At 41.9% G+C, this 27598-nt stretch overlaps 2 protein-coding genes across 2 annotated transcripts in view; both read right to left on the bottom strand.

The window, feature by feature from the left end:
* Window positions 1-3081: 3081 nt before the first annotated feature.
* LOC134221225 (TATA-box-binding protein) lies at window positions 3082-4849 on the bottom strand. Its single transcript, XM_062700421.1, has 4 exons — window positions 4702-4849; window positions 4259-4637; window positions 3702-4136; window positions 3082-3632 (listed from the first exon to the last, which is right to left on the bottom strand). The coding sequence occupies exons 2-4, from the start codon at window positions 4508-4510 to the stop codon at window positions 3357-3359; spliced, it is 963 nt and encodes a 320-aa protein (XP_062556405.1). The 5' UTR covers window positions 4511-4637; window positions 4702-4849; the 3' UTR covers window positions 3082-3356.
* Window positions 4850-19818: 14969 nt separating this feature from the next.
* Window positions 19819-27598, bottom strand: part of LOC134225642 (calmodulin) — an 85903-nt gene continuing 78123 nt past the window's right edge. Inside the window, exon 3 of the mRNA XM_062705894.1 lies at window positions 19819-20214. Coding sequence (XP_062561878.1) covers window positions 20186-20214 — 29 coding nt within the window. The 3' untranslated portion in view covers window positions 19819-20185. The remainder of the gene's footprint in view (window positions 20215-27598) is intronic.

Below are 27598 nucleotides of genomic sequence, written 5' to 3' on the forward strand. Positions count from 1 at the left end.
TGATTCTCAATGACATACAAGAAAAAAATCTCCACTGGTTCACAAAGCATCTTGTGTTCGGTCCTTATAGAACCTAATGTTCTGTCAGATATCTATTGCCGAATGTTCAGAATTATATGCGATGAGCTTTTCTTGTTAATTATTCCATCTAGAGATGTAATATTAGGAAGTAGAAGAAATGTCGTATCCCCCAGCTAGAACAAAGTTGCATATGCTAGCAAATAAGTGTTCGAGGTGGAGGTGATATAGGTACATTTTTCTATTGGAGTTCACGCAAATTGTACGTATACGGCCTTCATTTTGTGCACTTATTCGCATTGCTATACGATCTCTTGTTTTTGTTTTTAAAATCAAAATTCGATCGATATTTTTTATGTCCTCCTTTTTAACCAAATGTCCTCCTTTTTTGCTACGATTTGAGTGAATTGTCCTCCTTTGGAAAAATTTCATATGGTCACCCTACGCCTGTTGTTTCCCTATTCCATCATTTATATTAAACATATTCGGGAGTTCCGATCGTTTTATAAGACTCACCGCGCTGCCCGAATCAACGAGCAATTTGATAATTAGGCTTTCAGCGATCGTGTACGTACACGCACGTTTCACTCACACTTTTACTCGGTTTGTTTGCAACCACGAGCAGCTGTCACGGCAAAATCAAATGGGATTGTTTGCAACCACGAACCTGCGTTCGTGTTGGTGAGAAATGTCGGCGAGACCCTAATGGCATCACATGTCAGCATCCCTTCTTCGTCGGTATCGATGATCTCGTTTGGAAATGTTTCGCCCTTCAGCTTCGCGTCGTTATCGGCCTCGATCATAGCAACCATTGGTCTGGCTACCGATGATTTACCGTCACTTGTTGCTCTGAAACACTGCTCCGCATTGTGCCCAGTTTTAGAACATAAGTTGCATCGCGCACGTCGTTGTGGTTTTGGGCAATTGACCGACTTGTGGCCCTCCTCATTGCAATTGAAACAAGTGAATCCAGACGATCCAACTTTGACACTTGTTCCTGTCTGTCGTGGCGGCTGGCGTGTTGCACTTGATCCTCCTGTTTCCTGTTTCTTCAGCAAGAAGTTAGATTCACACCACTTGATCCGCTTCAGCAAGGCGAAAACGGTGCTGTACTCATTAGCTGCGATTTGGTAATATACTCAATCCAGTTGAAACCCAAAATTGGGTGCTAGCGAAGTTGGATTTTTCTCACAATCCGTACGTTAAACCTAACTTCGGAAGTGGTGCGCTGAATAGCGTTTCGCGATATGAAAACAGCGCACCACTTCCGAAGTTAGGTTTAACGTACGGATTGTGAGAAAAATCCAACTTCGCTGTCCCCCAATTCCGGGTTTCAACTGGATTGAGAATACAATTTGTCACGAGACAGACCACTGATTATGTATTTCACTACGGACAAAAGATATTTTAGTTACTAGATAAAAATTGTCGCTACTGTTCCCTTTGTTCTGCTGTCCGAAACATGTGTGGTACATACCTGTCAAATCGTATGGATTTTCCTTCTTTGACATTTAGCTCCCCTATCCTCGCCAGCAAAAGATGTTCCGGACAGCGACGACAGCGACAATCTTTATCTAGTAACTAAAATATCTTTTCTACGGACACTTCCGAGACTCGCCCCTTGCTTGCAATGTTTTGCACGCGAAAGACATAATTGTCGTAAGTCTCCTGCTGTGCCTTCGTAACTGCAATCAGTTCTCGATGTACATCGGCTTCGTCATGGTAGCTTGGAAATGTGGTCAGTAGCATCATTTTGAACCCTTGAAAACCGTAGATCTTCTCTTCCACCGAACAGTACCACAGCTTTGCCGGGCCAGCCAATCTTGTCGTTGAATACAACAGTGTTGCGATATCCGACCATCCATACAGTTTTTGGTAATGTTCAAGCTTCCGGATCCATATTGCTGCATCATACGATCCATCGAACTCGTTTATTAACGCTTTCACTTCTTCCGGATGAAGTGGACGCGCACCACCTACCTGTGGCGTTGCTTGCGATCCAGGATTCAATGCCATTTTTTCGTTCGCTGAAGTTTCTTGAACCACGTTTTCCCCTTTTTGGTCGTTCTGTTGACTTGTAATACATAATAGGTAGGAGAATTTTCGGTTTATAAGATCTAGGGAATTATAACTGGTTTAGCTTAACGTTCGTTTTCACTTGGGGATCACGTTCGTTCACGTTCTATCTTCCTCCAGGTCTCATCGGCGATCCATTGTTTTCTCTGGGTGGGCAGTTCGCCCAGATTGTTCTCGCTGGTGGCGATGAAGGCATTCTTGATGACGGTCCATTGGTCTTCCACGCTGCCACCTTCCGGAATATCTGCAGCACGCGTCTCCAGTTCTACAACGAAGGACCGTTTCACCGTGGCATCTCCCAGTCGGCGTGTGTTGAACCGTCGTTTAACACTGGTTTAGCCCAGCGCCTGTTTGTGGTTGGAAACCGGTGTACTATACGGTCTAGCGCATGTTAACGGTGAAGGCTTGGTAGGTCTTCACCTAACTTAAGTGTAGATGGGCGGACGGTGTCGGCCAGGGTGAAGGCTGATAAATTACAATGAATCGCCCACTTTGAGCGTGCTTACAGCGGCACACTAGAAGTTAACTTCCTGAAATCAGTATGGCGAAATGCATCTAAGGCTCGATTTCTCAAAATTAAGCACCTTCATCGAACAAATATTTGGTATGCGTAGTAGCGGACACCTTCGTACATAACCGGTACCAAATATTTATTCATGAGAAAACCCGCATTAGATGTCTTTCGCCATACAAATTTCTGGCGCCATACAAATTTCTCATGCTGGCTATTTTACGCATATATTATACTGCCGCTAACCACAAGTCGAGCACATCTGTATATGGATACCCATATACATATGTGCTCGACTTGCGGTTAGCGGCAGTATAGCGCCTGGATATGGCAGCGGCGGGTAGAAAATCAGCCACTGCCAATAATTCATTACAACAAAACAGGGCCACCAAACTAGCAGAACAATTGATAAAGGACATAGAATTCAATGGAACAAATAATAAGTTACTTTTTATCAAAAATTATAACACATGAAATTTGATTAATTTAATCATAAGTCAATTTATTAAATTTCACAGATTAATATTACATTTTTGCTCAGAAACCTTTTTTGACTTCAAATGCGTTATCGGCTAATAACATATTAGCGCCAAATCGTATTAAATTTCTCATTTATAAACCGAAATGAATTCGAATTCGCATATTAATAATCTACCTTATCTGTTTCAGGTGATAATTGAACGAACAAAAAATGCAGAAATATCAAACAAAAGAATCAAAGAAAGTAAAGATATAGGAAAGTACCATCGAGTTACTGCTTCTTGAAACTCTTCAAAATCGGATAAATATTATCGAACGCATCGTAGATCTCCTGCCGCACCTTGGCTCCGGTAAGTACCACCTTTCCGGACACGAATATCAGCAGCACAATCCTCGGCTTCACCATACGGTAGATCAACCCGGGGAACAATTCTGGCTCGTAGGAGCTGAACTTACCGTGCGTTAGAACCAGACCCTCCAATCGAATCGGAAACCGCACGTCGCAGCTGCCGACCATATTTTGTACTTTGAAGTCGAGAAATTTGGCCTGAGAAAGAATATTAAATATTTTGATCACATCATAGATAAGCCAGATGTTTAACAAATGGACACGCACCGTAAATCCAAGTTTCTGAATAATTCGTGCATACTTTCTGGCTGCCAGCCGGGAGTCTTCCTCACTCTTAGCTCCCGTGCATACCATCTTGCCGCTGGAGAAAATCAGCGCCGTTGTTCGCGGTTCTCGGATTCGCATAATGACCGCAGCGAAACGTTTCGGATTGTACTCGGCATTACGGGCGTGTAGGGCGATTTTCTTGAGATCCAACCTACAACTCAGGTTCACCGTCGATACAATGTTCTGCAGCTGGGGCAGGATCGCCGGTTCGCTGGGGGTCATGGGGGTCATTGGCGTGGCTGGACCCATCGTCTGGTGGATGTTAACGCTGCCGATGTTGTCCGGGTCCCGCACGCTGTTCCCGCTGTTGTTGTGACTAGGGGTCAGCGATGCTTTGCTCTCCGTCATCGGCACCATGGGGGACATGAGGCTTTGCTGTTTTGGGAAGGATGCAAGATTTATTTATTACCATCACCAGATAGTTGAACTTTGCATAATTTGCAAGGTCCTGTAGGAAATCTATCAAGTCGCTAAGAAAATATCAGAATAAGTCTTACCGGTGTCTGTGGTTGGATCATACTCTGTGGCGCTGCGAAACTGGGTGCATACGTGTGCATCGATTTGCCGGGTGTGTTCATTCCGGAAGGCAACCCGTACGCACTGAGTCCCCCCATCGGGGTCATGTGCGGCATTGACTGTTGCTGCTGTTGATAGGCATGAGGCAAAATTTGTTGGTCCTCTTCCGGTTGGTGCAGCGGTGTGCCTATGCTCGGGATCGAGAATCCCGGGCTAAGCTGCATCTGATCCATGGCTGCCGTTTATTTACAGACGCACAACAGTGTCGCGAGGGCGTTTGCTTTAAATAGCTTGTTCCACGGCTAAGAATACCAATTTTTCACTATGAACTAACTGAAGGATATGGTATTTTCAAATATTCTAAAAATTTTGGTAGAAAAAAACAGTTATAATTGTACAAATTTAACGAAATACGGAAACTTACTGAAAAACTGCACGACACTTCGCTTTATTTTGATATTTCTGACGTTTTCGAGCCTGCGTCTCACATTTGCATGTGTGTGTGATGACTGCGTTATTGTGCAAAGGCGTAGTTTAATGTTTATTGCAATGGGGGCAAAACACGAAGCTGACCATGGAGGGGGAGTAGGGTAAATGATATATTTTGGACATGTACATATTTTGGACAAGCCTGAGCTTTTTCGATCAATTTTAGATAATGTGTAGGAACATTTTTATCGAAAGTATTATTGCGATTTTTTTCACCATTTAGACTCTTATGATATAAATTTCGTCGTTCTCAGATTTCGCTTTCGATTTCGCTGTTGGCTCCCGTGCGCATTTCACTTGAAGATGTGACAGTTGCCGCCAGCCCTCTCATGTTTACAAAAAATTTTCATTGTTCTCAGCTCTCCAGCTGATCATGTTTACACAACAAAACCAGATGGTGCTTCGATGTTTACATAGACCAGTGCATGATGACGTAGGTTGACAGTTCACAGAGCTTTTTCTCCGGGACTTAGCCTCCGGCGCAGCTTCCGATAAAATTGTTTCGTCATTTTATTCGCATGTAGATGGCCATTGCGATTGATTTCATGCTGAATGCAAAGAATAACACTAAAATACTCGGATCACAGCAATTTTAAACTAAAAATATGAATTTTAATTTTCCCTTCGTCGAGTTTTCTTCTAACACCTTGTAAACAAGCTCTGTGAACTGTCAAAATAAGTGAGGTTAAATTAGAGTTTGCATTGGTCTATTCAGTCTCATTGTTCTCAATCGAGCACGTGCTTATGAACCAAGGTATTCTATAAAAAGGTTGCGGAAATTGCCTCTTAAGACAAAATTGACAACTCTTGAATTTCGTCGAGCGAATCTAATCATTCGTGAAAAATACAATATCATTGCATACTTTTACCTCAACTCTAGCGGCTCCTGATGAGAATTCACAAAACAACTATTATTTATCTTTAAAATTATCTAAAATGTAAAGCTTTTCTACCAAAGTCCCTGCTGGACGCCAGTATGCAGGAGAACATGCATTATAGGACTCTTCGTAACATGCACCTGAAACACGTTTAAATGGACCAATCAATAAGCATAAACTGCCGCTATGAAATAAGTAGATCGCGCCACCGTAGACATGTTCTGTCAAACATACACGAATAGAAATATGTGTATACAGTGGCGCCGTTGTTTTGATGCGGTGAGTGCAAAATGAGTTTCCTTGATTGATCCATTGGTTCAAACGGCAATCTTGAGGTCCTGCGGCCAAAGTTTAATTGTAATTGAGATACTAACATATTCCAATCGCTTAACATGAACTTGAGACGGATGAAAAAGGAGTGACCAAAATGAAGTTATGGTTTTATGCACCAGACATTTATTGGTCACCCCATGTACAGTACATGGATGAACCATTAATTGCCAACTTTCAGGCTGTTTTCAATGATATCGATAAGATTGCGAAACAATGTTAATTTCTGGTTTAATCTATGTCAGTTAAGCAAATAAATGCATTTAAATGAATGTCGATACGTGTAGGTAAGTCGTACCATTGAGATCTGTAGGTGGCCATTTTTAAATTAGGAGAAAATGACTCTGTCCAAAATATATGCATTTTCCATGTCGAAATTATATATTTAATGTCCAAAAAGAAAATATTTCAGTTCGCAGTATATCACAGTTTACACCTAGTAAACGTAATTTACTCAAAAATTGGGCAATGGAGACACAAGACTAATCATAGGTTATGTATTTGGATGAACCTAGTGGTTTTCAATTGTTTTATACTATTCAATCTCGATATATTTTCTAATGAATGTCCTGCGCTTGTCCAAGATACATCATTTACCCTAGAGGCTAGCCTAGTAGCGCTACTTTGTACCTGGGTGCTGCGGATAGAGCCGCATTTCTGCTCTCAAGCGAATGGCGGGATATTTTGAAATCAATCCCATACGCAAAATTATTTTGCAGTTACTTGGCTGTCAAGCATTTACCGCTCTTCGAATTTCTCTTTCCATGCTGTACGAGACCACACAAATGCACGAGACTCTACATGACCCGGATAAAAAATATTATTAAAATATCATAAATTTTATTGTTACAACACCATTTAAAACATTATTTTTACCATTGAATATAATGGAATTATGACAATAAAATCACATGAGAAATGATGGTTTTCCACGATAAAATGAATGGTAAATGGGACTTTTACAATTAAAAAGGGGGGTTGTTATGTATCTTTACAATAAAAAAATCGAAAAATTTCCATACAAAATTTGGAGCAAAACAATTGATTTTACGGTTCTTCAATGGGATGATTTCGAGCGACAAAACAATAGAAAACATTGTGTTTTAAATGTTTTCAATTACTGTTTCTATTGTTTTACAATAAAAATACAACAGGATTTAGAATACATTATACTCCAATATTACAATAAAAATACAATACAATTAATTGTTTTACATTTTTTTTTTCAAATTAATTTTATTTCAGTTAAAACTTAATTTTAACTCATTTTAACTCGCATCGCATTGCTGTTACTTGGCTACGGGTGCATAAACCTGTGAAAAATGTAAATTATTAAAGAATGTCAGTTTTATTAGAAGTACGTCGAAAAAAAAGAAAAAATTACCTGCATCAGTTCTTATTATATCCCGTTGGTAAGATTGGCCAATGGTAGCCACTGAACGATCTTGAATCAGTGAACAGCAAGCAGCAGTATTTTATTTATCATAAGCTTCATTTCTGTAAAGGAACAAGGATACATGTTACCAGGTATGTCATCAGGTATTATGAAGATAAAATTTTTATTTATTTTTTGTTCGGGATGAACCACTGCGTTCATTATGTACATTGAACTTTTGTATGTAGTATAAGGTGCCTGCCAGAGTAGACGCGCCTACGCGACGCCGCGCGAAAATTGTACGCAAGGGAATAACAATCAAAAATAAGGAGCTATCAAATAGTATGGACGCTTCGCATCGCACTTCGCGTCTACTCTGGCCGCACCCTAAGATTACGATTACCGGTGGTGAGTATAAACCGTTTGTCAGCGCAGTATCATTACTTGACAATTAAATTCTAGAGTGCTTTGAAAATAGGTCGTATGTGCAAAAGAGAGTCTCTCTTTGGATCTATTCTCTTTCGATTATTACAAAACTATACAAAAGTTTACTTCGAATTTCTTGGCAGATATTCAAAGACAATAGCTTTGTCTATCATGCTGATGTGAAAATGTAGCTAAGCTTTACGTAGCTGCATTTTTTAAAATGTTCTATCGGAGGTCATTTTTCCATACATTTTTGGGGAACATAAATCATTTGAGATTTCTATGGAGTTTGTACCAAAAATAGTAAAAAAAAACAAAAATTGTTCTAGATCCCATGATAGAACATTTTAGTTTACCCACTTTATGAAAGAAAAGAGCATATACCTTCGCGTGGTGGGTGTTTCAGAGATACTGATTTTTGAAAAATAATACTTCCCCATAGAGACACCGTGTTTAGTCCATCTAAGGTAACAAATGACGTCGATATTTCATCCGCAACCCTTAAACTTGATTCCGATCCGTCCAACGTTATACGAATCAGCCGTATCAGTTTCGCCGGAAAACCATACTCAACAGATGGTGTGTCTGCAAGTTGTACTCCCGGAATTTATCAAGGATTTGTCTCAGGGTAAACATTTGATCCGTCGTTGATCGGCCCTCACGAAAACCTGCCTGGTATTCGCCGACGAAGGACTCTTCAAGCGGTCTCAATCTGTTGAACAGAATACGGGACATAATTGTGTACGCCGAATTAAGGAGGGTTATTCCTTGGTTATTGGCGCACTGCAGTCTGTGCCCTTTCTTGAAGAAAGGGCAAATGAGGCCGCCCAACCAGTTAGCAGGCAATTCCTCGTCTTCCCATATTTTCGACATGATATGGTCCAGAACTGGCACGGCAAATGCTGGGTAAAGCGTACCATTGGTACTTCGCGTACCTGAAGGAATAAAATGTTGGTGGGGGCGATATTTTCACCCGCCGCCAATGTGTATACAAACCGACATCCCTGTCACAGCGAGTTAGAGGAGACGTTGTGTTGCTATCTGTACTGTGTACTGATATTAATGTACTATTCCGCATCGAACCGTTTCCCAATAAACATCGTTTGTTGACGTTTTTCTTTTCTTCCGCCGTAGCGCAAGTCCCGGTTTTGTATTCTCCGGTCTGTGAGGACATTCCACTGTGCCTGTTCCGCCGCGATTTCAACAGGTTATGGTCCCGAATTGTGCTGAAGAAAAGTGAAAATTCGTACCCGCGAAAAACGAAACAAGAAGTATAAAGTTTGTGCTTCGTTTGTTGGCGCGAGGTTTGGTTGGTGTGGTTGGTTGCTTTTGATGCCCGTTCGGAGCGTGGATTTGGCTGTGCAGTAGGTACAGTAATCGTGAGAGCGGAAGAGTTGGCTGACTGAAAGCCGAAAAGCAGTGAAAAGACTTTGATCGCTTTTATTGTTCCCGGTACTAGAGGGAGAGCGGTGCAAAACGAATACGAAGTGATATAATCAGTGCAAGCATTTTCGAGCGTCAAGTGAAATTATTGAAAAATATTCGTTTCCCAAATTATTCCACTTGGAAAGTGCGGATGCAGATGCTGCTGATACGGGACGACTACTGGTTTGCGGTAGTGGATCCGAAGCCGGATCCGGTCACAACATCGTGGAGGAAGGCAAGCCAGAAGGCGCTGGCAACGATAGTGTTGTTTATAGAGGACAGCCAGATGAACTTGGTGAGGGACGCAGAAACAGCGCAGGAGGCGTGGAACATGTTGAAGGCGTATCACGAGAAGGCTAGTGTGACGTCACGTGTATCCCTTCTAAAACGCATCTGTAATCTCAATTTGGAAGAAGAACGTACTGATGGAGAAATGGAGAAACATCTTTTCGAGTTGGAGGAACTTTTTAATCGCCTACAGTGTGCAGGTCTGCAGTTAGAGCCGTCATTGAAGATAGCAATGGTTCTTCGAAGTCTTCCCGACTCTTACGATGGTTTGGTGACTGCGCTAGAAAGCCGGAAGGACGAAGATCTGACTATGGAGATAGTAAAGCAAAAGCTACTTGATGAGTGGCAGAGAAGAAGGGAAAGAAAGACGGATCGTTCAACGAGTTCCTGTTTCGGCAGTGGTGAAAGTGCTTTGAAGTCAGTTACAAAGCGAAAAGACGAGAAGGTTTGTTATTATTGTCGGAAGCCAGGACATTTTCGACGGAATTGTCGTGTGTTACAGAAGAAGCAAAGCGAGGACGACGGAGTTACCAGTGAAGCGAAGCAAGTGAGCGAAAGGGAAAGACCGGTGTGTTTTACAGTCAGGGAGCGTCGGTGTTTTGGGCGATGGCTCATTGACAGTGGCTGTTCATGTCATATGACGAATGACAAGCAGTTCTTTACAACGTTGGATGAGACTGTGAAGGGCGAAGTGTTGCTAGCTGATGGATCTATTGCGAAGTCTGCAGGTATTGGTGAAGGAACAGTCGAGTGTATTGATGGGGATGGAAATGTGAAAACCATTTGGATCAAGGAGGTGCTGTACATTTCCGAGCCTATACAGCGGTATGGTATCTGTTCGTAAACTACTGGCAAAAGGATTTAAGGTGGAGTTCGGGGCATCCAATTGCAACATTGTCGACCAGAGAAAGAAGGTAGTAGCCGTTAGTGAATTACGTGAGAATTTGTTCGAGTTGAAGATTCCAAGTGCACTGAAAATTGAAGCTAAGTGTCCATCGATTGGCAAGTTTGTTCGGAACGAGATGATTCGTCATCCGAAAAATCATATGGTGCCAGAAGTTCGTAACAAAAATCATCGATATCGAAGCCAGGAGGAGTTGATGACGGAAGTGACGCTATTCAAGGACGATAAGATCCAGGAGGAGGAACCACCGGAACGTGAGGATTTTTGGGATTGTTATGATAACTACCACGGATGCTGTGACTGATGGGTTCAAACATCGAGGAGGAGTGTTGGTGGGGGCGATATTTTCACCCGCCGCCAATGTGTATACAAACCGACATCCCTGTCACAGCGAGTTAGAGGAGACGTTGTGTTGCTATCTGTACTGTGTACTGATATTAATGTATTATTCCGCATCGAACCGTTTCCCAATAAACATCGTTTGTTGACGTTTTTTCTTTTCTTCCGCCGTAGCGCAAGTCCCGGTTTTGTATTCTCCGGTCTGTGAGGACATTCCACTGTGCCTGTTCCGCCGCGATTTCAACATAAAATAGACCCCATCTCGCGGTCCTTAGCCTCTTACCCAGCAACTCCTATCCCTACCTCCCCGCGGTGCTGGCCGGGATACGAGCAACCTTAGGGAAGATCGGGTAACCAACCCCGGTGGGAACTATGGTCGTATGCTGACAGGGAAGGGGGGGTTTGCTCCTCTCCGGAGGTGCAAATCCTATCGAGCGTCTGTTCTCCACGTCAGGATCGGCTCACAACAGCGTCTGTTCTCCATGTTAGGGGCGGCTGATCATCGTCCGAGTGCCAGCGAGGGACTCTAAGTGAAACTGTGCACCATGGTCCACCGGAAATAAGGAGGAATGGTCCTCCGGAAATTTAGGGGTTTGGTGTCAGGCCAGCAAGCCAGCCTTTAAAAATCATAAGCAACGAACAATCAACAAGAGAGTACGGACCGGAACCATCGGCGAAGACCACTGCGACGAAAAGGGACTAGCGATTGGAAACTCGGTTCGTGGAACTGCAAAGCTCTCAACTTCATCGGGAGCACACGCATACTCGCCGATGTGCTCAAGGACCGTGGATTCGGCATCGTAGCGCTGCAGGATGTTTGTGTGAAGGGATCAATGGTGCGAACGTTTAGAGGTAATCATACCATCTACCAGAGCTGCGGCAACACACACGAGCTGGGAACAGCTTTCATAGTGATGGGCGATATGCAAAGGCGCGTGATCGGGTGGATCAAAGGCCGGTTCTTCAACTTCAGCATAATCAACGTCCATAGCCCACACTCCGGAAGCACTGATGATGATAAGGACGCATTCTACGCGCAGCTGGAACGTGAGTACGACAGCTGCCCAAGCCACGACGTCAAAATCATCATAGGAGATTTGAACGCTCAGGTTGGCCAAGAGGAGGAGTTTAGACCGACTATTGGAAAGTTCAGCGCTCACCGACTGACGAACGAAAACGGCCTACGACTAATTGATTTCGCCGCCTCCAAGAATATGGCCATTCGCAGCACCTACTTCCAACACAGCCTCCCGTATCGGTACACCTGGAGATCACCACTGCAAACAGAATCACAAATCGACCACGTTCTGATTGATGGACGGCACTTCTCCGACATTATCGACGTCAGGACATATCGTGGCGCTAACATCGACTCTGACCACTATCTGGTGATGGTTAAACTGCGCCCAAAACTATCCGTCATCAACAATGTTCGGTACCGACGACCGCCGCGGTACGACCTAGAGCGACTGAAGCAACCTGATGTCGCCACTGCATACGCGCAGCATCTCGAGGCAGCGTTGCCGGAAGAGGGTGAGCTCGATGGGGCCCCTCTTGAGGACTGCTGGAATACAGTCAAAGCAGCCATTAACGACGCAGCGGAGAACAACGTCGGGTATATGGGACGAAGTCGACGGAACGATTGGTTCGACGAAGAGTGCAGACAGATTCTGGAGGAGAAGGACGCAGCGCGGGCGGTCGCGCTGCAGCAAGGTACCTGGCAGAACGTGGAACGTTATAGACGGAAGCGGAGACAGCAGACCCGCTTTTTTCAGGAGAAGAAACGCCGCCTGGAAGAAGCGGAGTGCGAGGAGATGGAACAGCTGTGCCGTTCTCAAGATACACGCAAGTTCTATCAGAAGCTCAACGCATCCCGCAAAGCCTTCGTGCCGCGAGCCGAAATGTGCCGGGATAAGGATGGGAGCATCTTGACGGACGAACGTGTGGTGATCGAAAGGTGGAAGCAGCACTACGAGGAACATCTGAATGGCGCTGAGAGTACAGGCAGCGAAAGTCAAGGCAGCGGAGGATATGACTACGTCAGCTCAGCGGACGATGGAAGCCAACCAGCCCCCACCTTGAGGGAAGTTAAGGATGCCATTCAACAGCTAAATACTAATAAAGCAGCTGGTAAGGATAGTATCTGAGCTGAGCTCATCAAGATGGGCCCGGAAAAGCTGGCCACTTGCCTGCACAAACTGATGGTCAGAATCTGGGAAACCGAACAGCTACCGGAGGAGTGGAAGGGAGGGGTTATATGCCCCATCTACAAGAAAGGCGACAAGCTGGAGTGTGAGAACTTTCGAGCGATCACCATCCTTAATGCCGCCTACAAAGTGATATCCCAGATCATCTTTCGACGTCTGTCACCATTAGTGAATGAGTTCGTGGGAAGTTATCAAGCCGGCTTCGTTGACGGCCGCTCGACAACGGACCAGATCTTCACTGTACGGCATATCCTTCAAAAATGCCGTGAATACCAGGTCCCAACGCACCATCTGTTCGTTGATTTCAAGGCGGCATACGACAGTATAGACCGCGTAAAGCTATGGAAAATTATGGACGAGAACAGCTTCCCTGTGAAGCTTACCAGACTGATCAAAGGAACGGTGGATGGTGTGCAAAACTGTGTGAAGATTTCGGGCGAACACTCCAGTTCGTTCGAATCGCGCCGGGGACTTTCGTGCCTGTTGTTCAACACTGCGCTAGAAGGTGTCATGCGGAGAGCCGGGGTACGATTTTCAACAGATCCAGTCAATTTATTTGCTTCGCGGATGACATGGACATTGTCGGCCGAACATTTGCAAAGGTGGCAGAACTGTACACCCGCCTGAAACGTGAAGCAACAAAAGTTGAAATACGTCGAAAAAGTCGTGAAATACGAAGGCGCATCATCTGTGGAAGTCGGGCCAGAAGAAACTGCGGTCGAAAAAGATTCGCCACCGCACCAAATGTGTCATGTACAAGACGCTTATAAGACCGGTTGTCCTCTACGGACATGAAACATGGACAATGCTCGAGGAGGACTTGCAAGCACTCGGAGTATTCGAGAGACGGGTGCTTAGGACCATCTTTGGCGGTGTGCAAGAAGACGGTGTGTGGCGGCGAAGAATGAACCATGAGCTCGCCCAACTCTACGGCGAACCCAGTATCCAGAAGGTAGCTAAAGCCGGAAGGGTACGATGGGCAGGGTATGTTGCAAGAATGCAGGACAGCAACCCTTCAAAGATGGTGTTCGCTTCCGATTCGGCAGATACGAGACGGCGTGGAGCGCAGCGAGCGAGATGGGCAGACCAGGTGCAAAACGACTTGGCGAGCGTGGGGCGTATCCGAGGATGGAAAGATGCAGCCTCGAACCGTGTATTGTGGCGTCAAATTGTTGATTCAGTGTTATCTGTTTAGATGTTAACTAAATAAATGAAATAAATGAATGGTGCAGAACTTTATAAAGCTGCTCACTGCCTTGTTTGATAAGTTCAGCATAATGTTCACAGGAATTGTCATCTGTTAATAGTGTTTATATTATGCTAATATTGCGCTAGTACTGTCGGATAGTGCATTGCCCGCTAGAACTAGCGAATATGTAAACGAGCCATTAGGTACCGTCATCTGGGCTGATAATGGATCAAAAAGGTGAAAATGGGCCATGTTTTCAACAAATTAGAATGTTTTGCCTTTCTCGTACAACAAAGTTGTACCAGAAGGCTATAATTTCACTCCAAAAGCCAAATTTTGATAGAAGGCTCGGAGACCCATAGTGTTATATACCAATCGACTCAGCTCGAAAATCTGAGCACATGTCTGACTGTGTGTGTGTGTGTGTGTGTGTATGTGTGTAGCCCCGGAAATTTTTTATTGTTAAAAACGTTTCATATAGAAGGACTTGACCGATTCGAGTGCAACTAGTTTCATTCGACGGAGAAACTTTCCTAGTTGGACACTATTGTTTTTGTTTGCTAATATCTCATGCGGTTTGAATAATATTTCTATTTTTCTTTTATTAAATACGCTGTGTACATGCACATTTTAAATCATTAATCAATTTAGCCGTGACGCAATCCATTACTCTCATAGTTGAATTATTTTTAAGCAGCGTGATATAATCGAATCAAAGCTATTAACCGCCTAAATGTAGACAATTTACGTTGCATTTACCATACTAACTCGAATTCAACACATTGAATCGAGAAAGGCATAATCACCACTGGGGGATAAATTTGGGTTTTTTTAATTCTTTTTAATGGAATTGTATTTGAGAACAAAAAAAACTATAATATACGAGACTTTTTTGAACGATTTAGACTGTTTATTGCGAACCAATCTTGACTTGAACCCACAACCTACGACTAAGTTGAGTCAAGTACGACACTGAAGACGGCCTTACTGTTGAGGTCTAAATACGTGTCTGTCAAAGGTACAATCAAGTGGTGGAATTAAATGGAATTGTACGAGCTCGTCTTATGACAAGTAACTTATGGAACTTGATAGACGTCACAAGATATGTATCTAACTGAGATTTAAATAAAAAGGTATTGTGACATGCCACATAACGGTCGAATAAGAACAAGATTTTTTTATAGTTCAACCTAAAAGTGAAGAAACATTTATTTCATATTATGTCTTTTTAAATTACTCTTCTTGTTTTCTCTGTTGATGTTTGTTGCTGTTGTTGTTGTTTTCTGTTTCTGCTAGCTTTCTACTACTTCTTTTGTTTGGTTTTGCTTGTTCTTCATCTGCTTTTTACTGTGTATTCTCTGTTGTTGTTAATGTTCTTTTTTTGTTGTTTGTTGAATGCTTTGTTGCAGCTTTGTCTATTCTTGATTTGTTGTTGATTCTGTTCTTATGTTTCGCTCTTTGCTCGAACTCTGTGTAGTTGCAGTTGATGTTGCATTGTTTTTCTTTTTTATAGTTTTTCCGAGGGGGGGTAGCCCAATAAATACGTAACATAAAAACACAATAACAATAGAGAATGGGAGGAAAAAGTGGGTAGCAAAAACGTTCAAACTGTAAAACTGTCGACACTCGCTCAGTGAACGCGGGTCGCGTTTTTTTCTCATTTGCTAAAGATCAAAAGTAGTTGGAAAAAGGAGTTTTGCTGTATACGGGATTATTCTTTTTACGAGGGGTGAGAGGATGGTTTCATTCATTCCGCGATCTACCAAATATAGGATAGGGGTGTTTTACGGTTTTAGTGTGGGATTAGGTTTTGATTGCAATGGGGTTAAAAACGAAAGAAAAAACAACGAACGGTACACAATGGAAGTTATTCAGAGTTTTATTCGCAGTTGCAGTTTCTTCTAGTCGGTTGATGTTATATAAATTTTCTTCAATTTTTAAGTTTGCTTTAGCTAGATGTTTCTAATTCTTCACTATACGAAGGAGTTTTCTTTGTTTTGGTTTTCCACTAGATGATTAACCTCGTTTTTTTTTGTTTTTGCTTAATTGTATCTGATTTCAAAGTTTTTTGTTTTGCTTTTGTAAGGTAGTAACAGTTTTTAAACGCGTTTTTTTGCTTTCTGTTTATAGGTTAAAGAGAGAGAGAGTTTGGAATTCGAAGAAAGTATGTTGCTGTTGCTTGCTTGCACACAAAAGTCGAAATTAAATTATCGAAAATGAAAATGTTTTCCAACGGTTTGGTTTTCGGAAATTTTGATATATTTCTGAACTGTGTGTGTGCTTGTGGATTTGTGTATGTGCTAGAAGCAGCTTCATTCTCTTTCCTCAAAACAACAGAAAAATGGTTGCGATGGTGGTAATTGGTATATTAGCACACATTTTTATACTGTCCTTCACGCTCCATTTTACTCTTGCTTTCCTACAACAGCTGCGTCTGTACAAAAAAACAATGCATTTTTTTTTAAATATTTGTATTATCTTCGCTTTTTGGTGGGTGAAAAGTCAGTAACCGTATTTTCAGTTTTTCTTTACGGTACGAGAGTGCCGATCCAATGGATCAATGGGTTTCAACACACACAAATGAAGGTCAATTTAACTCCTCAAAGCAAATAAGGAATCCTGGTGAGGACTCGGGCGGTTCTGGGTGGTGGAAACGTCGGACGCTCTCACGCACGCGTAAAATTCGTTGCTTTGATTATTTCACTTTCGTACAAAATTTTCATTGACAGTTACATCGGGCTGGAAAGCTAACGGCTTGAATCACGGCATCCTCGCGTGATATTTTGCTCTTTGAGTCTCGTTCTTCACGAAACTCTGCGTGTATGCGTGTGGGAGAGAGAGCGAGAAATGGACACCAAGGAAACGTTCAAATCGGGAGAAACTTGCATCGAAACGTATCTGCGGTACTATATCTCCGCGGAGCGCACCTTTGTGGCATTATCATTCTCGGAAAGAAAAACTGAATTTTTGATCAGAAATGTCATTATTTGGATTTCGTTTTTAAACTTCATATTTAGGTTTAACCGTTATCTGTTTTCGTTTGTAATATATACTTGTTTGTAGTTCACTTATTACAAAAAGATTCATCAATAGAAAATTTATACTTCGCTTCATCTCCTGCTTGGTTGCATTTATTTATTTCTTCTAAAATAGTGGTGCAATATTTGTAAAAATTGCAAACGGATTGGAAACTAACAAATGGAGATAAAGAAAATTCAATAAAAGAAGAAGACCTTTGTATTGCGTATCTGTCTGCATGTGTGCGAGTCAAGAGCAGACGAATGAGTGCCATCCGCTCATTTGCTGTTTCTCATCAGTTCCGACTTCGCTCCTTTATCTGTGTTCGTGTTCGTCTCTATGCTTGAGTGTGAGTGTAGAGGTTTCGTGTGTGCGAAATATTTATATGACTCGAAGACGGAACATGCCCAATGACCAGATGACAAAACACTTATTCTTAGAAAGAGGACACTACTACATCTTTTTACAGATTCTAGTCTCGATTTTGTCTGCTGCAATAATAAATCGCTCAAAATGCGTGCCTGCGTTAGTGTGGGTGAGTGCGTGTCAAAAATGTGTGGTTGTATGTGTACTTCACACGCTTTTGCTTTGCTGTTTCGTGTTTGTTAGTGTTCGTGACAAGTGTTTGGGTAAAATCATAAGTTCAAGAAGAATAATACACACAATAGATGGATTTTGGTTACTCATTTTCACTGTTCATAATATTTGTTTTGCTGTTTTTTTATGCATTAGGGTTTGCTTACGTTCTGTCTGTGTTTTACTCTCATCTAGGTACACTTAATGGTTAAATTTTCTTTTTTCACCGTTAGAAGTAAATGCTGCAAAAAAAGTAAATTTGTTTTGTTTCTGTTTTACTTATTTTCTGCTGAATTTTCAAATTCTATATATATACTGCGTTTACGTTTTTTTTTGTTTTGCTGTCCACTCTGATTACTGTTGTCACCCTCGAATAATGTTTCTGTTGAACGTTCTCCTATTCTATGTACCTTTTCTCATTCTCTTTTCTTCCTGTTTCGTTTCTCGGCCTCAATATTGGCTACGCACTGTCTAAAAAAGGCCTCCGCCAGCAATCCCCAAAATTCAACAAATTGCAACGAAAGAAGGTTCACAGGAGAAGGATGAATACTGTTTTCACATTTTTCCTTACTCTTTTTTTTTCATTTCGGAGCGAGCATGGGGAAGAAAGTGCAGACTGAGACTACACAACGACGGGCCAACCCATGGTTTATTCCAAAACCACGGAGAACGGGTCGAAGAAAGAGAGCAGAGGAAGCATTAACGTGATTCAGATTGCTCGACATGCATTCACTTTCCCCAACATCTCGTAATTCAAATTGAACATGAGAAGAAAGAGAGCATTTTGACAGACCAACCAACGAGAAAACGGATCCAAAGAGATACTTACGCTCGCTATCCTTTTTTTGCCTGAAATCTTCCTTATCTAAATCGGTCATGTCGCACTTCATTTCATGCTTCATCTACACTTTGAAGATGGTTATCACACCGACTACCGAATGAACAGCCGAACGAGAGACTGACCGAACAATAGGCCGCAGACCCACAGAGAAGCTATCACAACGCACGCATGTGTGAGAGAGAGAAGTGGAAATAAGAAAACACGACATTTTGGTTGGTTTTTGATGGTTTTTCTTAGATTTCGAACGACTATAAATTACGATTTTGTATTTCAATAAATAGTAATTCACTTTCTGTTAAGTATAACCATTACAATTACGTCTGTGTGGTGTGTGGTTTCGGTTTTGCTTCTCTACTGACTGTTGCTTTTTCGAATAGTTTTTTTTTTGCTGGAAATCTACGCATGCCAAGCTTGATATTTTCTGTTATTGATGTTACTTTTTACTTTCTGTGTTATGTGATTCATTTCATCGGAACGAAGTAACGTAAGTTTTTTTGTTTGTTTTATATCATTTTCTTTATTAGTTTGAAAAGTGGGAAATGTTTCATCGATCTCTTTTTCTCCATCACTAAATGCGTTTCCGCGTTGTTCGTGGGCGTATTTCGATCCGCCAAGAAATGCCTAATCACTCGATCTTTCTCTCACTGCTCGCGCTCCTTTCTCGAACCTTTCCTGATCCAAACGGGTCTTGGCTGAAAAATAATAAAAAAAGAAACGAAAACAAAACCGTGGCGGTCGTGGATTTCTGTTGTTGCTCTGCTCTTGAGACTATTTTTTTTTTGTTTCGTTTCTTCAACCGGGTCCGTCGTCCGTTTGTCTGTGAATCGTCGTACCTGTCCTAATACCAATTGGTGTCACGTTTTCTCGTCGCTCGTTCAAACTCCCATGCAGAAAGCCCTCGTGCTGATTCGATGACGTCGTGGAATAACGCAAACAGTCTGCGCTCGCTTCCCTTCAGCCAACCCAAAAAAAAAAGGATCCTAACTTCTCCCGTGTTCTTCTCCAATCGGCAACCCTATCCAAGCAAATTGTCCGCGTCGTCGTTGTCGTCGTCGCGTATGTCGCCCTTCGTCTTCTTTGTCGTTGCTGTCGCTAACCCTTGACAATCCTTCCCTACACTTCCATCTTCAACCTCCTCTCGCTCCCTCATCATTCCGTCTTCTACTTTTTTGTTTGCCTTTCTCCGGTTCTGTTTTTTAATTTATATTTATATTTTATTTTTACAAAAATTTACACAAATAGATTAAGGATAGTGATTAACTTTAATTAATGTATTTTCTTTTCTTTCTTCCTTTTTTATTTATCTTATTTAAAATTGTGTTGTTACAATTAATTTAAGTTATTTTCTCCTTACTGTGTGTGTTTTGTTTTTTTTGCATTATTTTCTGTACTTCTCCACTTCTGTCTGCTCATGCATCCTCTGGGTTTTTCTGTTTTCTTTCTGTGTGGTTTGTTTAAATTTAATTTAATGTTAATTTTTACTTTTTTCTCTTTTTACTCTTTTTTTTGTTACTCTTTTTAAATCCATAGCAATAGCGTTGCGCAGCTGGTGTTGCGCGTGGCTACAGTCTTCTTTATAAACAAATAATAATAGAAAGGCGCAATAATTTTTCGACCTGTAGCTCACTTCGATGTCATCATTGTTACGAATTCTGCAAAGGAAGAGAGAAAAAGCAATAGATTAGATACAATTGATTTTTTTTAATCCAGAGTGTGTCACTTCTTGGTTGGGTTGTTGTTGTGGTGTCGTTTAGTCCCAGAGATTTCGCCATAAAGGATAATATGGTGCCCGAAGGGTTCATGTTTGTAACAAATTAAGTTCATGTTATCGTGATACTGCTTACTCTTCAGTCTTCACCACTTACTGGTAACGGGGACCCACGCTAAGAGAGCTACTTCTTCCGATCTACAGCAATATTTATTTAGATAAATTGATCAAGATTAGACCTACACTGTTAGTTTGATGGGGTTGAACACCTTCAGAGGTATTAAGTGAGGAGAAAGCAATTAGAGAGGAACAGTTTGGAACTCCTCCTACAAATGTCATTACGATGGTGGGTTGGTAATTTCCTTTCTTATGGCATGGATGTGCCATTAGAAGTGGTCAGCGATTTCCATTAGGAAATGAAAGGTGTGGGAAATCATCAACTTTGATTAGATGCTTCAGGATAACTAGCACTACTAGTAAGTTTTTAATATGCAGGCATTCCATTTAGAAATAGTTTCATGAAAATGGTTGGTAGTTTATGAAAATGGTTACGAATAATTGTTGGTTTAGGTGGCCACCTGGCTCGATACTAAGTTTGCAAACTGTAGGGAAAGAATTACGAGTGATCGAATTGTAGAAATGTGAAATATTCAACGAAGCACGTTATGGTAGTCTGAATACATAATAAAAACACAATGAATAGAAGTTTAATGAAGGCTTTGTGAGCCAACTCGGGGTGGACAATTTTGACAAGGTTAAACCGTTTTAACATGTTTTATTAACATTTTCAATGCGTCTAGTCTGGATCAAAAAAAAGCTTGTGACGAAGTATTAGCATTCAACTGAGTCAAAATACCGATCTGGTTTCAAATTTCAAACGCTCCAATGATGGCAGAATGTGGCATACAACGCAATTTATTTACGCAGGCTCTAATTGTGTGACTCCCACCCTCAAGAGCTACAACTATTGCCCTATCCGTGTTGTAATGAAAATTAATAGCACCCTCTCAACCCCGGCAGCAGCTACACCTATCGTGTTACGCCAGAAGCAATGCACATAGATCTGTTTGTAGCACCTGGTGCACGTGATTGTTATTTTCACAATTAGGGATCTCGTGGATGGTTTCACAAGCCCCAAATCACAAGGTGTGAATCGCCGACGACAACGATGCAACGTTCTCTACCACATCGCATCGGTAGAATGGCCAACCGAAGCATAAAAGCACAACAACCAGAAGCTTAATTCGCTTCGGGAGAAAATAAATATTGATTAGAGCTAAAATTGTGTACCGGCCGGCGGTTTATTTATGTTCTACGTCTATCGCACTCGGAGCAGATCTCTAGCAGGGCGTTTCGCGCCCTACATCTGCTGCTGGCAGCTAAGTACAGTCCAACTTGACTTCACAGATGCAGTTTCGATTACCGTGCAGATTCCAATTCCGAACGAGACCTGATTGAAGGCAAACACAAAATATATTGTGAAGATCTTCTAATCACATGATTTTCAATGCCTTACTCTTGTGTTGAAAAAAAAAGCCTCGGAACAGAATGGGACTCGATCCCTGCCCAGCGTCGATAATGTTTCGTATTTAACAACTCGGTATCGCCTTCAGCTGTTTAGTTATAGAACGATACAAAGTATCTCGTGAAAGGAATCCAATTCCAAAAATATCCTCAACTTTTTTGTATGATAAGCAAGAACATAAAGATAAGAATAATAAGCAGTAAAACCACGAATCATGTCCGTACAGTGAATTATTAGAACGGTACATGTACGGTACCAGTCAGTTGGAAATAGATTATCCGCCGAGCGCGCACTGCTGCTCGGAGCTATTTATTTGTACAATTAATAAATCTTGCGCGAATCGCGCTAGTCAGCTGGTGTGCCGCTGCTGCTGCTGCTGCTGCTGGGGAGATATACGAGTAATGGATGACTATTGACTATTTAGAGGTGTATTCTCGCCCAAGTTATCGCATTCGATCACGCTCGTTGAAATGCGTCATCGCATATAAAGTATCTTTTGCCGGGCCGTCGAATTCGTTCGATCTGTTGAAATGGGCTGGGGGGGTGAGGGTCAGCTCGGGAGCAGGGCCCTCGGCATCGAAATCACGTGCCGAACGAATAGTGCAACTCAGCTTAGACCAAAACAACCCGATGCGGCGCGGTGCTTCTTTAGTGGTATTAGAAGCAAGTGGTAATGACCGGCATAATGAGCGTCATTTGCGAATTCGTATTTTTAATTTCCTTGTAATTAACTGACATGTTGGCCGGCGGTTTAACAAATGATCCAAGTCATTGCTTTTACATGATGATTACTGGGATGTGGTGCAGTGGGTGAGTCACTTTCGCCTATTACAATGCAATTAATGGGCAGCCCCATTAAACCAATCCATTCAGCGTCATAGCTAGTCGTGAAATATCACGAGACGATTAAAAAACTAACCATGTGGTAGGTGGCTCTCCAACGAATTATGCACTTCAAGATTACTATTGTTGAATGCAGTGCTGGTAGCGATAATGTCACCTGAAATAAGGACTTAAGTGCTTATGAAAAATAGTTACTCTCAGTTGAGGCAGGTTTAACATACTTACAGTGAATGAAATATGTAATTGGTTTTGATTGTTCCACAACTTGGAATGCCCTGATTATATCAAGGAATAGCATTTTGTTATGGATTTGATTTAGTTCGTAGAACCCTTATAATAGTTTGTTTGTTAGTATGACATTTTATAAGACAGTATTTTCCAGTATTCCGCAGGTTCCCGGGATCCAGATGGAAGAGGTTGTTTGGCGCTTCCTGAGGAAAATACCCTGAATCTGGGTGGAGTCATGGCGGCACTCTTAGCAGATAAAACGCTGCATTGAATCAATAGACTATTCAATGTCGTTAGCCCATTTTCTGGTACACCTATCCCGACTTCAATCATGAATAGTGTTCTAGTCTAGGGGAACTGCTCCTGGAATTCATCTCATGGCTCCGATATTCTTCCCATCAAAACCAAAGCAATGGAAAGTTTCTTATTTTTGTGATTTTTTTTACTAGTGAGCACGCATGTTGACAAAAAGAAGCAACAAAATTGGTGCCGTATTTCTTTGTTTCGCGATGAGATGAATATATGTTCAGTGAGATGGAGATCGGGACAGTTCCCCTACCAATTTGTGCTTCAAAATAAGCTTAATTTGGCAGATCATCATGATGCGTCATATTGTAGTGGATGCTTCTATCACCAATAATAACAGTTTGGCATTCTTTGGCGGCTAGGCCAATACAAACTAGATGGAGACTAGATAGTAGCGATACTAGCAAACTGCATAATTGGAGTTCCAAAGAGCGAAAAATGAGAAAAACCCAGGCCAGAAGCCGCATGCTCATAACGGCTGCCCGCCAAAACGATATAAAGAACTAAGGGCAGTTTAGTTTGATGTACACATCGCAGTGGGCTACGAAATGGTGAGTTGACATCTAAGAAAGGGTGACAAACATAGCCCTGGGCCTCACAAGTTCCAATTATAATCGGTAGTACCGAAACCGGTAATACCGGTATTACCGGCCAATTTTGAGTACCGAAAATACCGGTATTAGAAACGGCAAATACCGGTATTTTCGGTATTTCATATTTTGCCGGCAGTATAAAAAATCTCGAAATGTTTTCACCTACATATATCAGCTAAACTGCCTGTAATCTTATATCTGTCCCATATAGATAGGAAATCCAACAATTATGGGGCAAATATGCGATTATGTAAGCTTCATTCCCTTAACAATCTGTCAAATTGCCAATGATTTTTCTTCAATAAACATTATTTACATCGTTTTCCCGTAATAATATGAAAAAAAGGTGCCGTAGTAGTTTTCTTCTGTGAAAAATGATTTGCTGCTAAAATATGGGGAATGAACCTGCTTTGGCAGGTTTTGTTCTATTATAGGCAGGTTTTTTTTATGACTGACTATGCTCAAATTAGGCCTAAACATTCCCCTCTGACAATAATAGAACAAAACCTGCCGAAGCTGTCTTTCCCCCTATGTCCGTTCTGAATTCGGAAAACAAATTGGATTGCTGACTTGATTCATGCTCCAATTATTCTATAAGTTGAAGGGATCCGTTTAAAAAACTTCAGTGATGATGATTGTTTGAATGTGAAATAACTCAAGCCTTAAAACCTGTACAATAGGGTGGTTCAAAAAATCGATTTTGCTCCACAGTGCTCATCTGATTCTTTATCATGTTCTGAGTGTCCTCTGAAAATTTGAGCTCATTTGGATTAAAACTGATTTAGCACAAGCCGTTTCAAGTTTGCATGCAAATTAGTATGGGAAAATTTATTTTTTCATTATACTGTTAATGACGTTTCCCCATTAAGCGCAGGTTAAAAGAAAACCTACATAGCTAAAAGGGATACTCAACAGCTTTCACCCAACGAAAACCGCATGTTGATTAATTGTCCCAATAATTAGTAATCGATTTTAAGACAGGTTGCGAATCTTTAGTCATGATCGTTAAACTTCTTTGAGGGCATCACTGAAATGTGCAGTGCAACATAGTAGCCTGAATTTGTGTGTGCTATCTTTCGCGCCACGAGCAGCAATGTTGCCTATTGATGAGTTATGCAATTAGCTCCAGAAAACCACGGTATAGATTAAATTCGATTACTAATTATTGGAACGGTTAATTGAGACGCGGTTTTCACTGAGTGAAAGCTGTTAAGTATTCCTTTTAGCTATGTAGGTTTTCTTTTAACATGCGCTTGATGAGGAAGCGTCATTAACAGTATAATGAAAAAATAAATTTCCCCATACTAATTTGCATGCAAACTTGCAACGGCTTGTGCTAAATCAGTTTTAATCCAAATGAGCTCAAATTTTCAGAGGACACTCAGAACATGGATAAGAATCAGATGAGCACTGTGGAGCAAAATCGATTTTTTGAACCACCCTACTGTACAATCTATTGCCAAACTACACTGCCGTGAGTTCTGCACTCATATGAAGCCAACGTGGTGCTGCAAATTATGTTGGATCAATTATCAAGTCAAGCCACAGTCATTTCCGCCTACTTATTCGGTGCTCTCAAAGAATGAATCCAAGGGAGACGATCAGAATACGCCGATCTTTTGCTTTTTTTTTTTTAAATAATTCTGGCATAAAGCAGTTGACCAGAAATGATTTTGGCATTTTCTTCAGGACATCCTGAGATACTTTGATCAAGCAAGCGGACGAGATCTTGAAGCGTCTAATCATTCCTGATGCGATCGTTGAAGCTGAGACAGACAACGACCAACAACAAGGACCACACCTGACGATCGGTAAGAAGAAGATGCCTCTACGGATGATTTTCCTAGTTTATCGGATAAAGAACAACTTGAAGAATACTGCAGCAGAGTAAAACATTTGCGTTGTCGGTGGCAGCTACGTTGACGCCAGGATCCTGCAAAAATTCCGTAAAAAAACCTCCTACTATGAATCTGAAGGAATTGAGGGCAATACTTAATAGTAACTGATTCTCGACGCTCTTATAATCATTCGTCCAACTTCGGTTGAACTAGAAAGGGCATTCTCAGCAACTTGCAACATTGGCAATAAAATCCGATGCGAATTGAGAGATGAATCGCTCATTATGTTATGTCTACTAGTTTCACTTTGCGCAGCTCAACAAGCCGGTATTTTACCGGTATTACCGGTATTGACTCCACCCAATACCGAATACCGGTATTTATCAAAAATGGCCAATACCGACCACCCTAGTTCCAATTCTCATGCTTTCACGGGTCTGACGATGACAATAGAACGCCAGTTGAGGGTTGTGTACTTAGCTGGTAGTGTAGCCTGATGGGCACTGGTGTCCTCCTGAGATCAGCTAGATTGAGGGGGTGCTACCTGGTGGTGGTGAGGTTTGACAGTGGGCACTGTTGAATTTCTATAAAAAGCTGCATTATCCGCAAAAGTATGCCCGTGTGCCGCTCAAAGCGCACTAGCCTAGTCTTGGAGTAGGGGGACTTGAATCAAATCTACATGACGGTCTATTCCCCACGTTAGGGGCGGCCCGAAACAGTGTCTGACCCGTAGCGGGCGGCTGAACAAGAAAAATGCGGTGTCACGTCAGCTGTCTAAGATGGCAGCCTCACCAAGTGGCTAGGTATCGCAGCCCTGGTAAGGCGGCATACCGAAAAACCAAAAATTTACCCCAAAAAATTGGGCTTATTCTACGAGTCGAGTGACTTGAGGTGAGTCTATTTTGGCAATTCTCACGTGAAGTGACCATGTTATTCAAATGAGGCTATACGACTCTTCTCACGTCATTCGAACAATCTCACGTCACTCCACTCGTAGAATAAGCCCAAATGTAATCGAAAATACAGGATTGAACAATCGGTAATGGATACGGCAATGTTTACCGGAAACTGATTGGAAACTCGGTACTTGGAACGTTAGGACCCTGTTGGAACCTGCACGAGTTGCCCTCCTTGCTCGAGAGCTGCAAAAGGTGAAGGTGGAGGTTGCAGCACTCCAGGAACAGAAGAACGGGAGTTCCGCGCAGTCGACCCAATTGCGACCACTATCTGGTGGTATGTAAGATTCGCGCAAGACTGTCCAGCATTACCTGTTCTAGGCGAGGGAGAACCATGCGGCTGGACAGTGAACATACAGCGACCGTCGGGCAACGGCGTTGCGGAACAATTCGCTCATAATCCTTTGTCTACTAACGTATTGTACAGTGTCGGACAAAACTATAGGACCAGAGGCCGTTTTTTTAAATACAAAATGACCAACTTTGGTTGACTATCTGGCAACTGTATATCGTCGGTTTTTTTCATACCTTCCTTCCACAAACTTCGTAGTGCGTTCTAACCATTGGAGCGAAAAGACTTAAATTTTCCAATCCCAAAAGAATCTTTGGAACGGCTCCGGAATACGATGATAACGCAGAAGTGGGAATCGCTCGTTCAACTTGCCTATATCCAAACTCTGGTTTGGCAAATTCAACTCCTCAACCATGTGGGCGTTTTTCAGTATAAAGTGTGTCAATCCTTTCCCCGCGATTTCGAGATTCACTCGTTTCGAATTGTGCTCGTTTTGACGTAAACTACGTCTAAGGGGAAGACTCTGATACAGGGTGTAAAACGGAAATTTCCAAATTCGAGACCGTCACGAAATTAGGATAGATTTCAAACGCTAATAGCTCCTTTATCTTTTAATGGATTTTCGAGATTTTATTATCAATCGAATCGGCAACTCTCCAGCAATTTTTTAAGCCTATTGGAACTATTAATTATCAACGTAAAATCATTAAAAATTCCAAATCTTTTCCAAGCCAGTAAAATTTCACA

This window comes from Armigeres subalbatus, chromosome 3, assembly GCF_024139115.2.
Source record: "Armigeres subalbatus isolate Guangzhou_Male chromosome 3, GZ_Asu_2, whole genome shotgun sequence".
Lineage (NCBI taxonomy): Eukaryota > Metazoa > Arthropoda > Insecta > Diptera > Culicidae > Armigeres > Armigeres subalbatus.

Excerpts from the sequence above, each read along its gene's own strand:
- LOC134221225 (XM_062700421.1), bottom strand. The coding sequence starts at position 4,510 with ATGGATCAGATGCAGCTTAGCCCGGGATTCTCGATCCCGAGCATAGGC. Across the intron at positions 4,137-4,258 it reads TGATCCAACCACAGACACCG|CAAAGCCTCATGTCCCCCAT; the intron begins GTAAGACTTATT and ends TTCCCAAAACAG. Across the intron at positions 3,633-3,701 it reads TTCAGAAACTTGGATTTACG|GCCAAATTTCTCGACTTCAA; the intron begins GTGCGTGTCCAT and ends ATTCTTTCTCAG.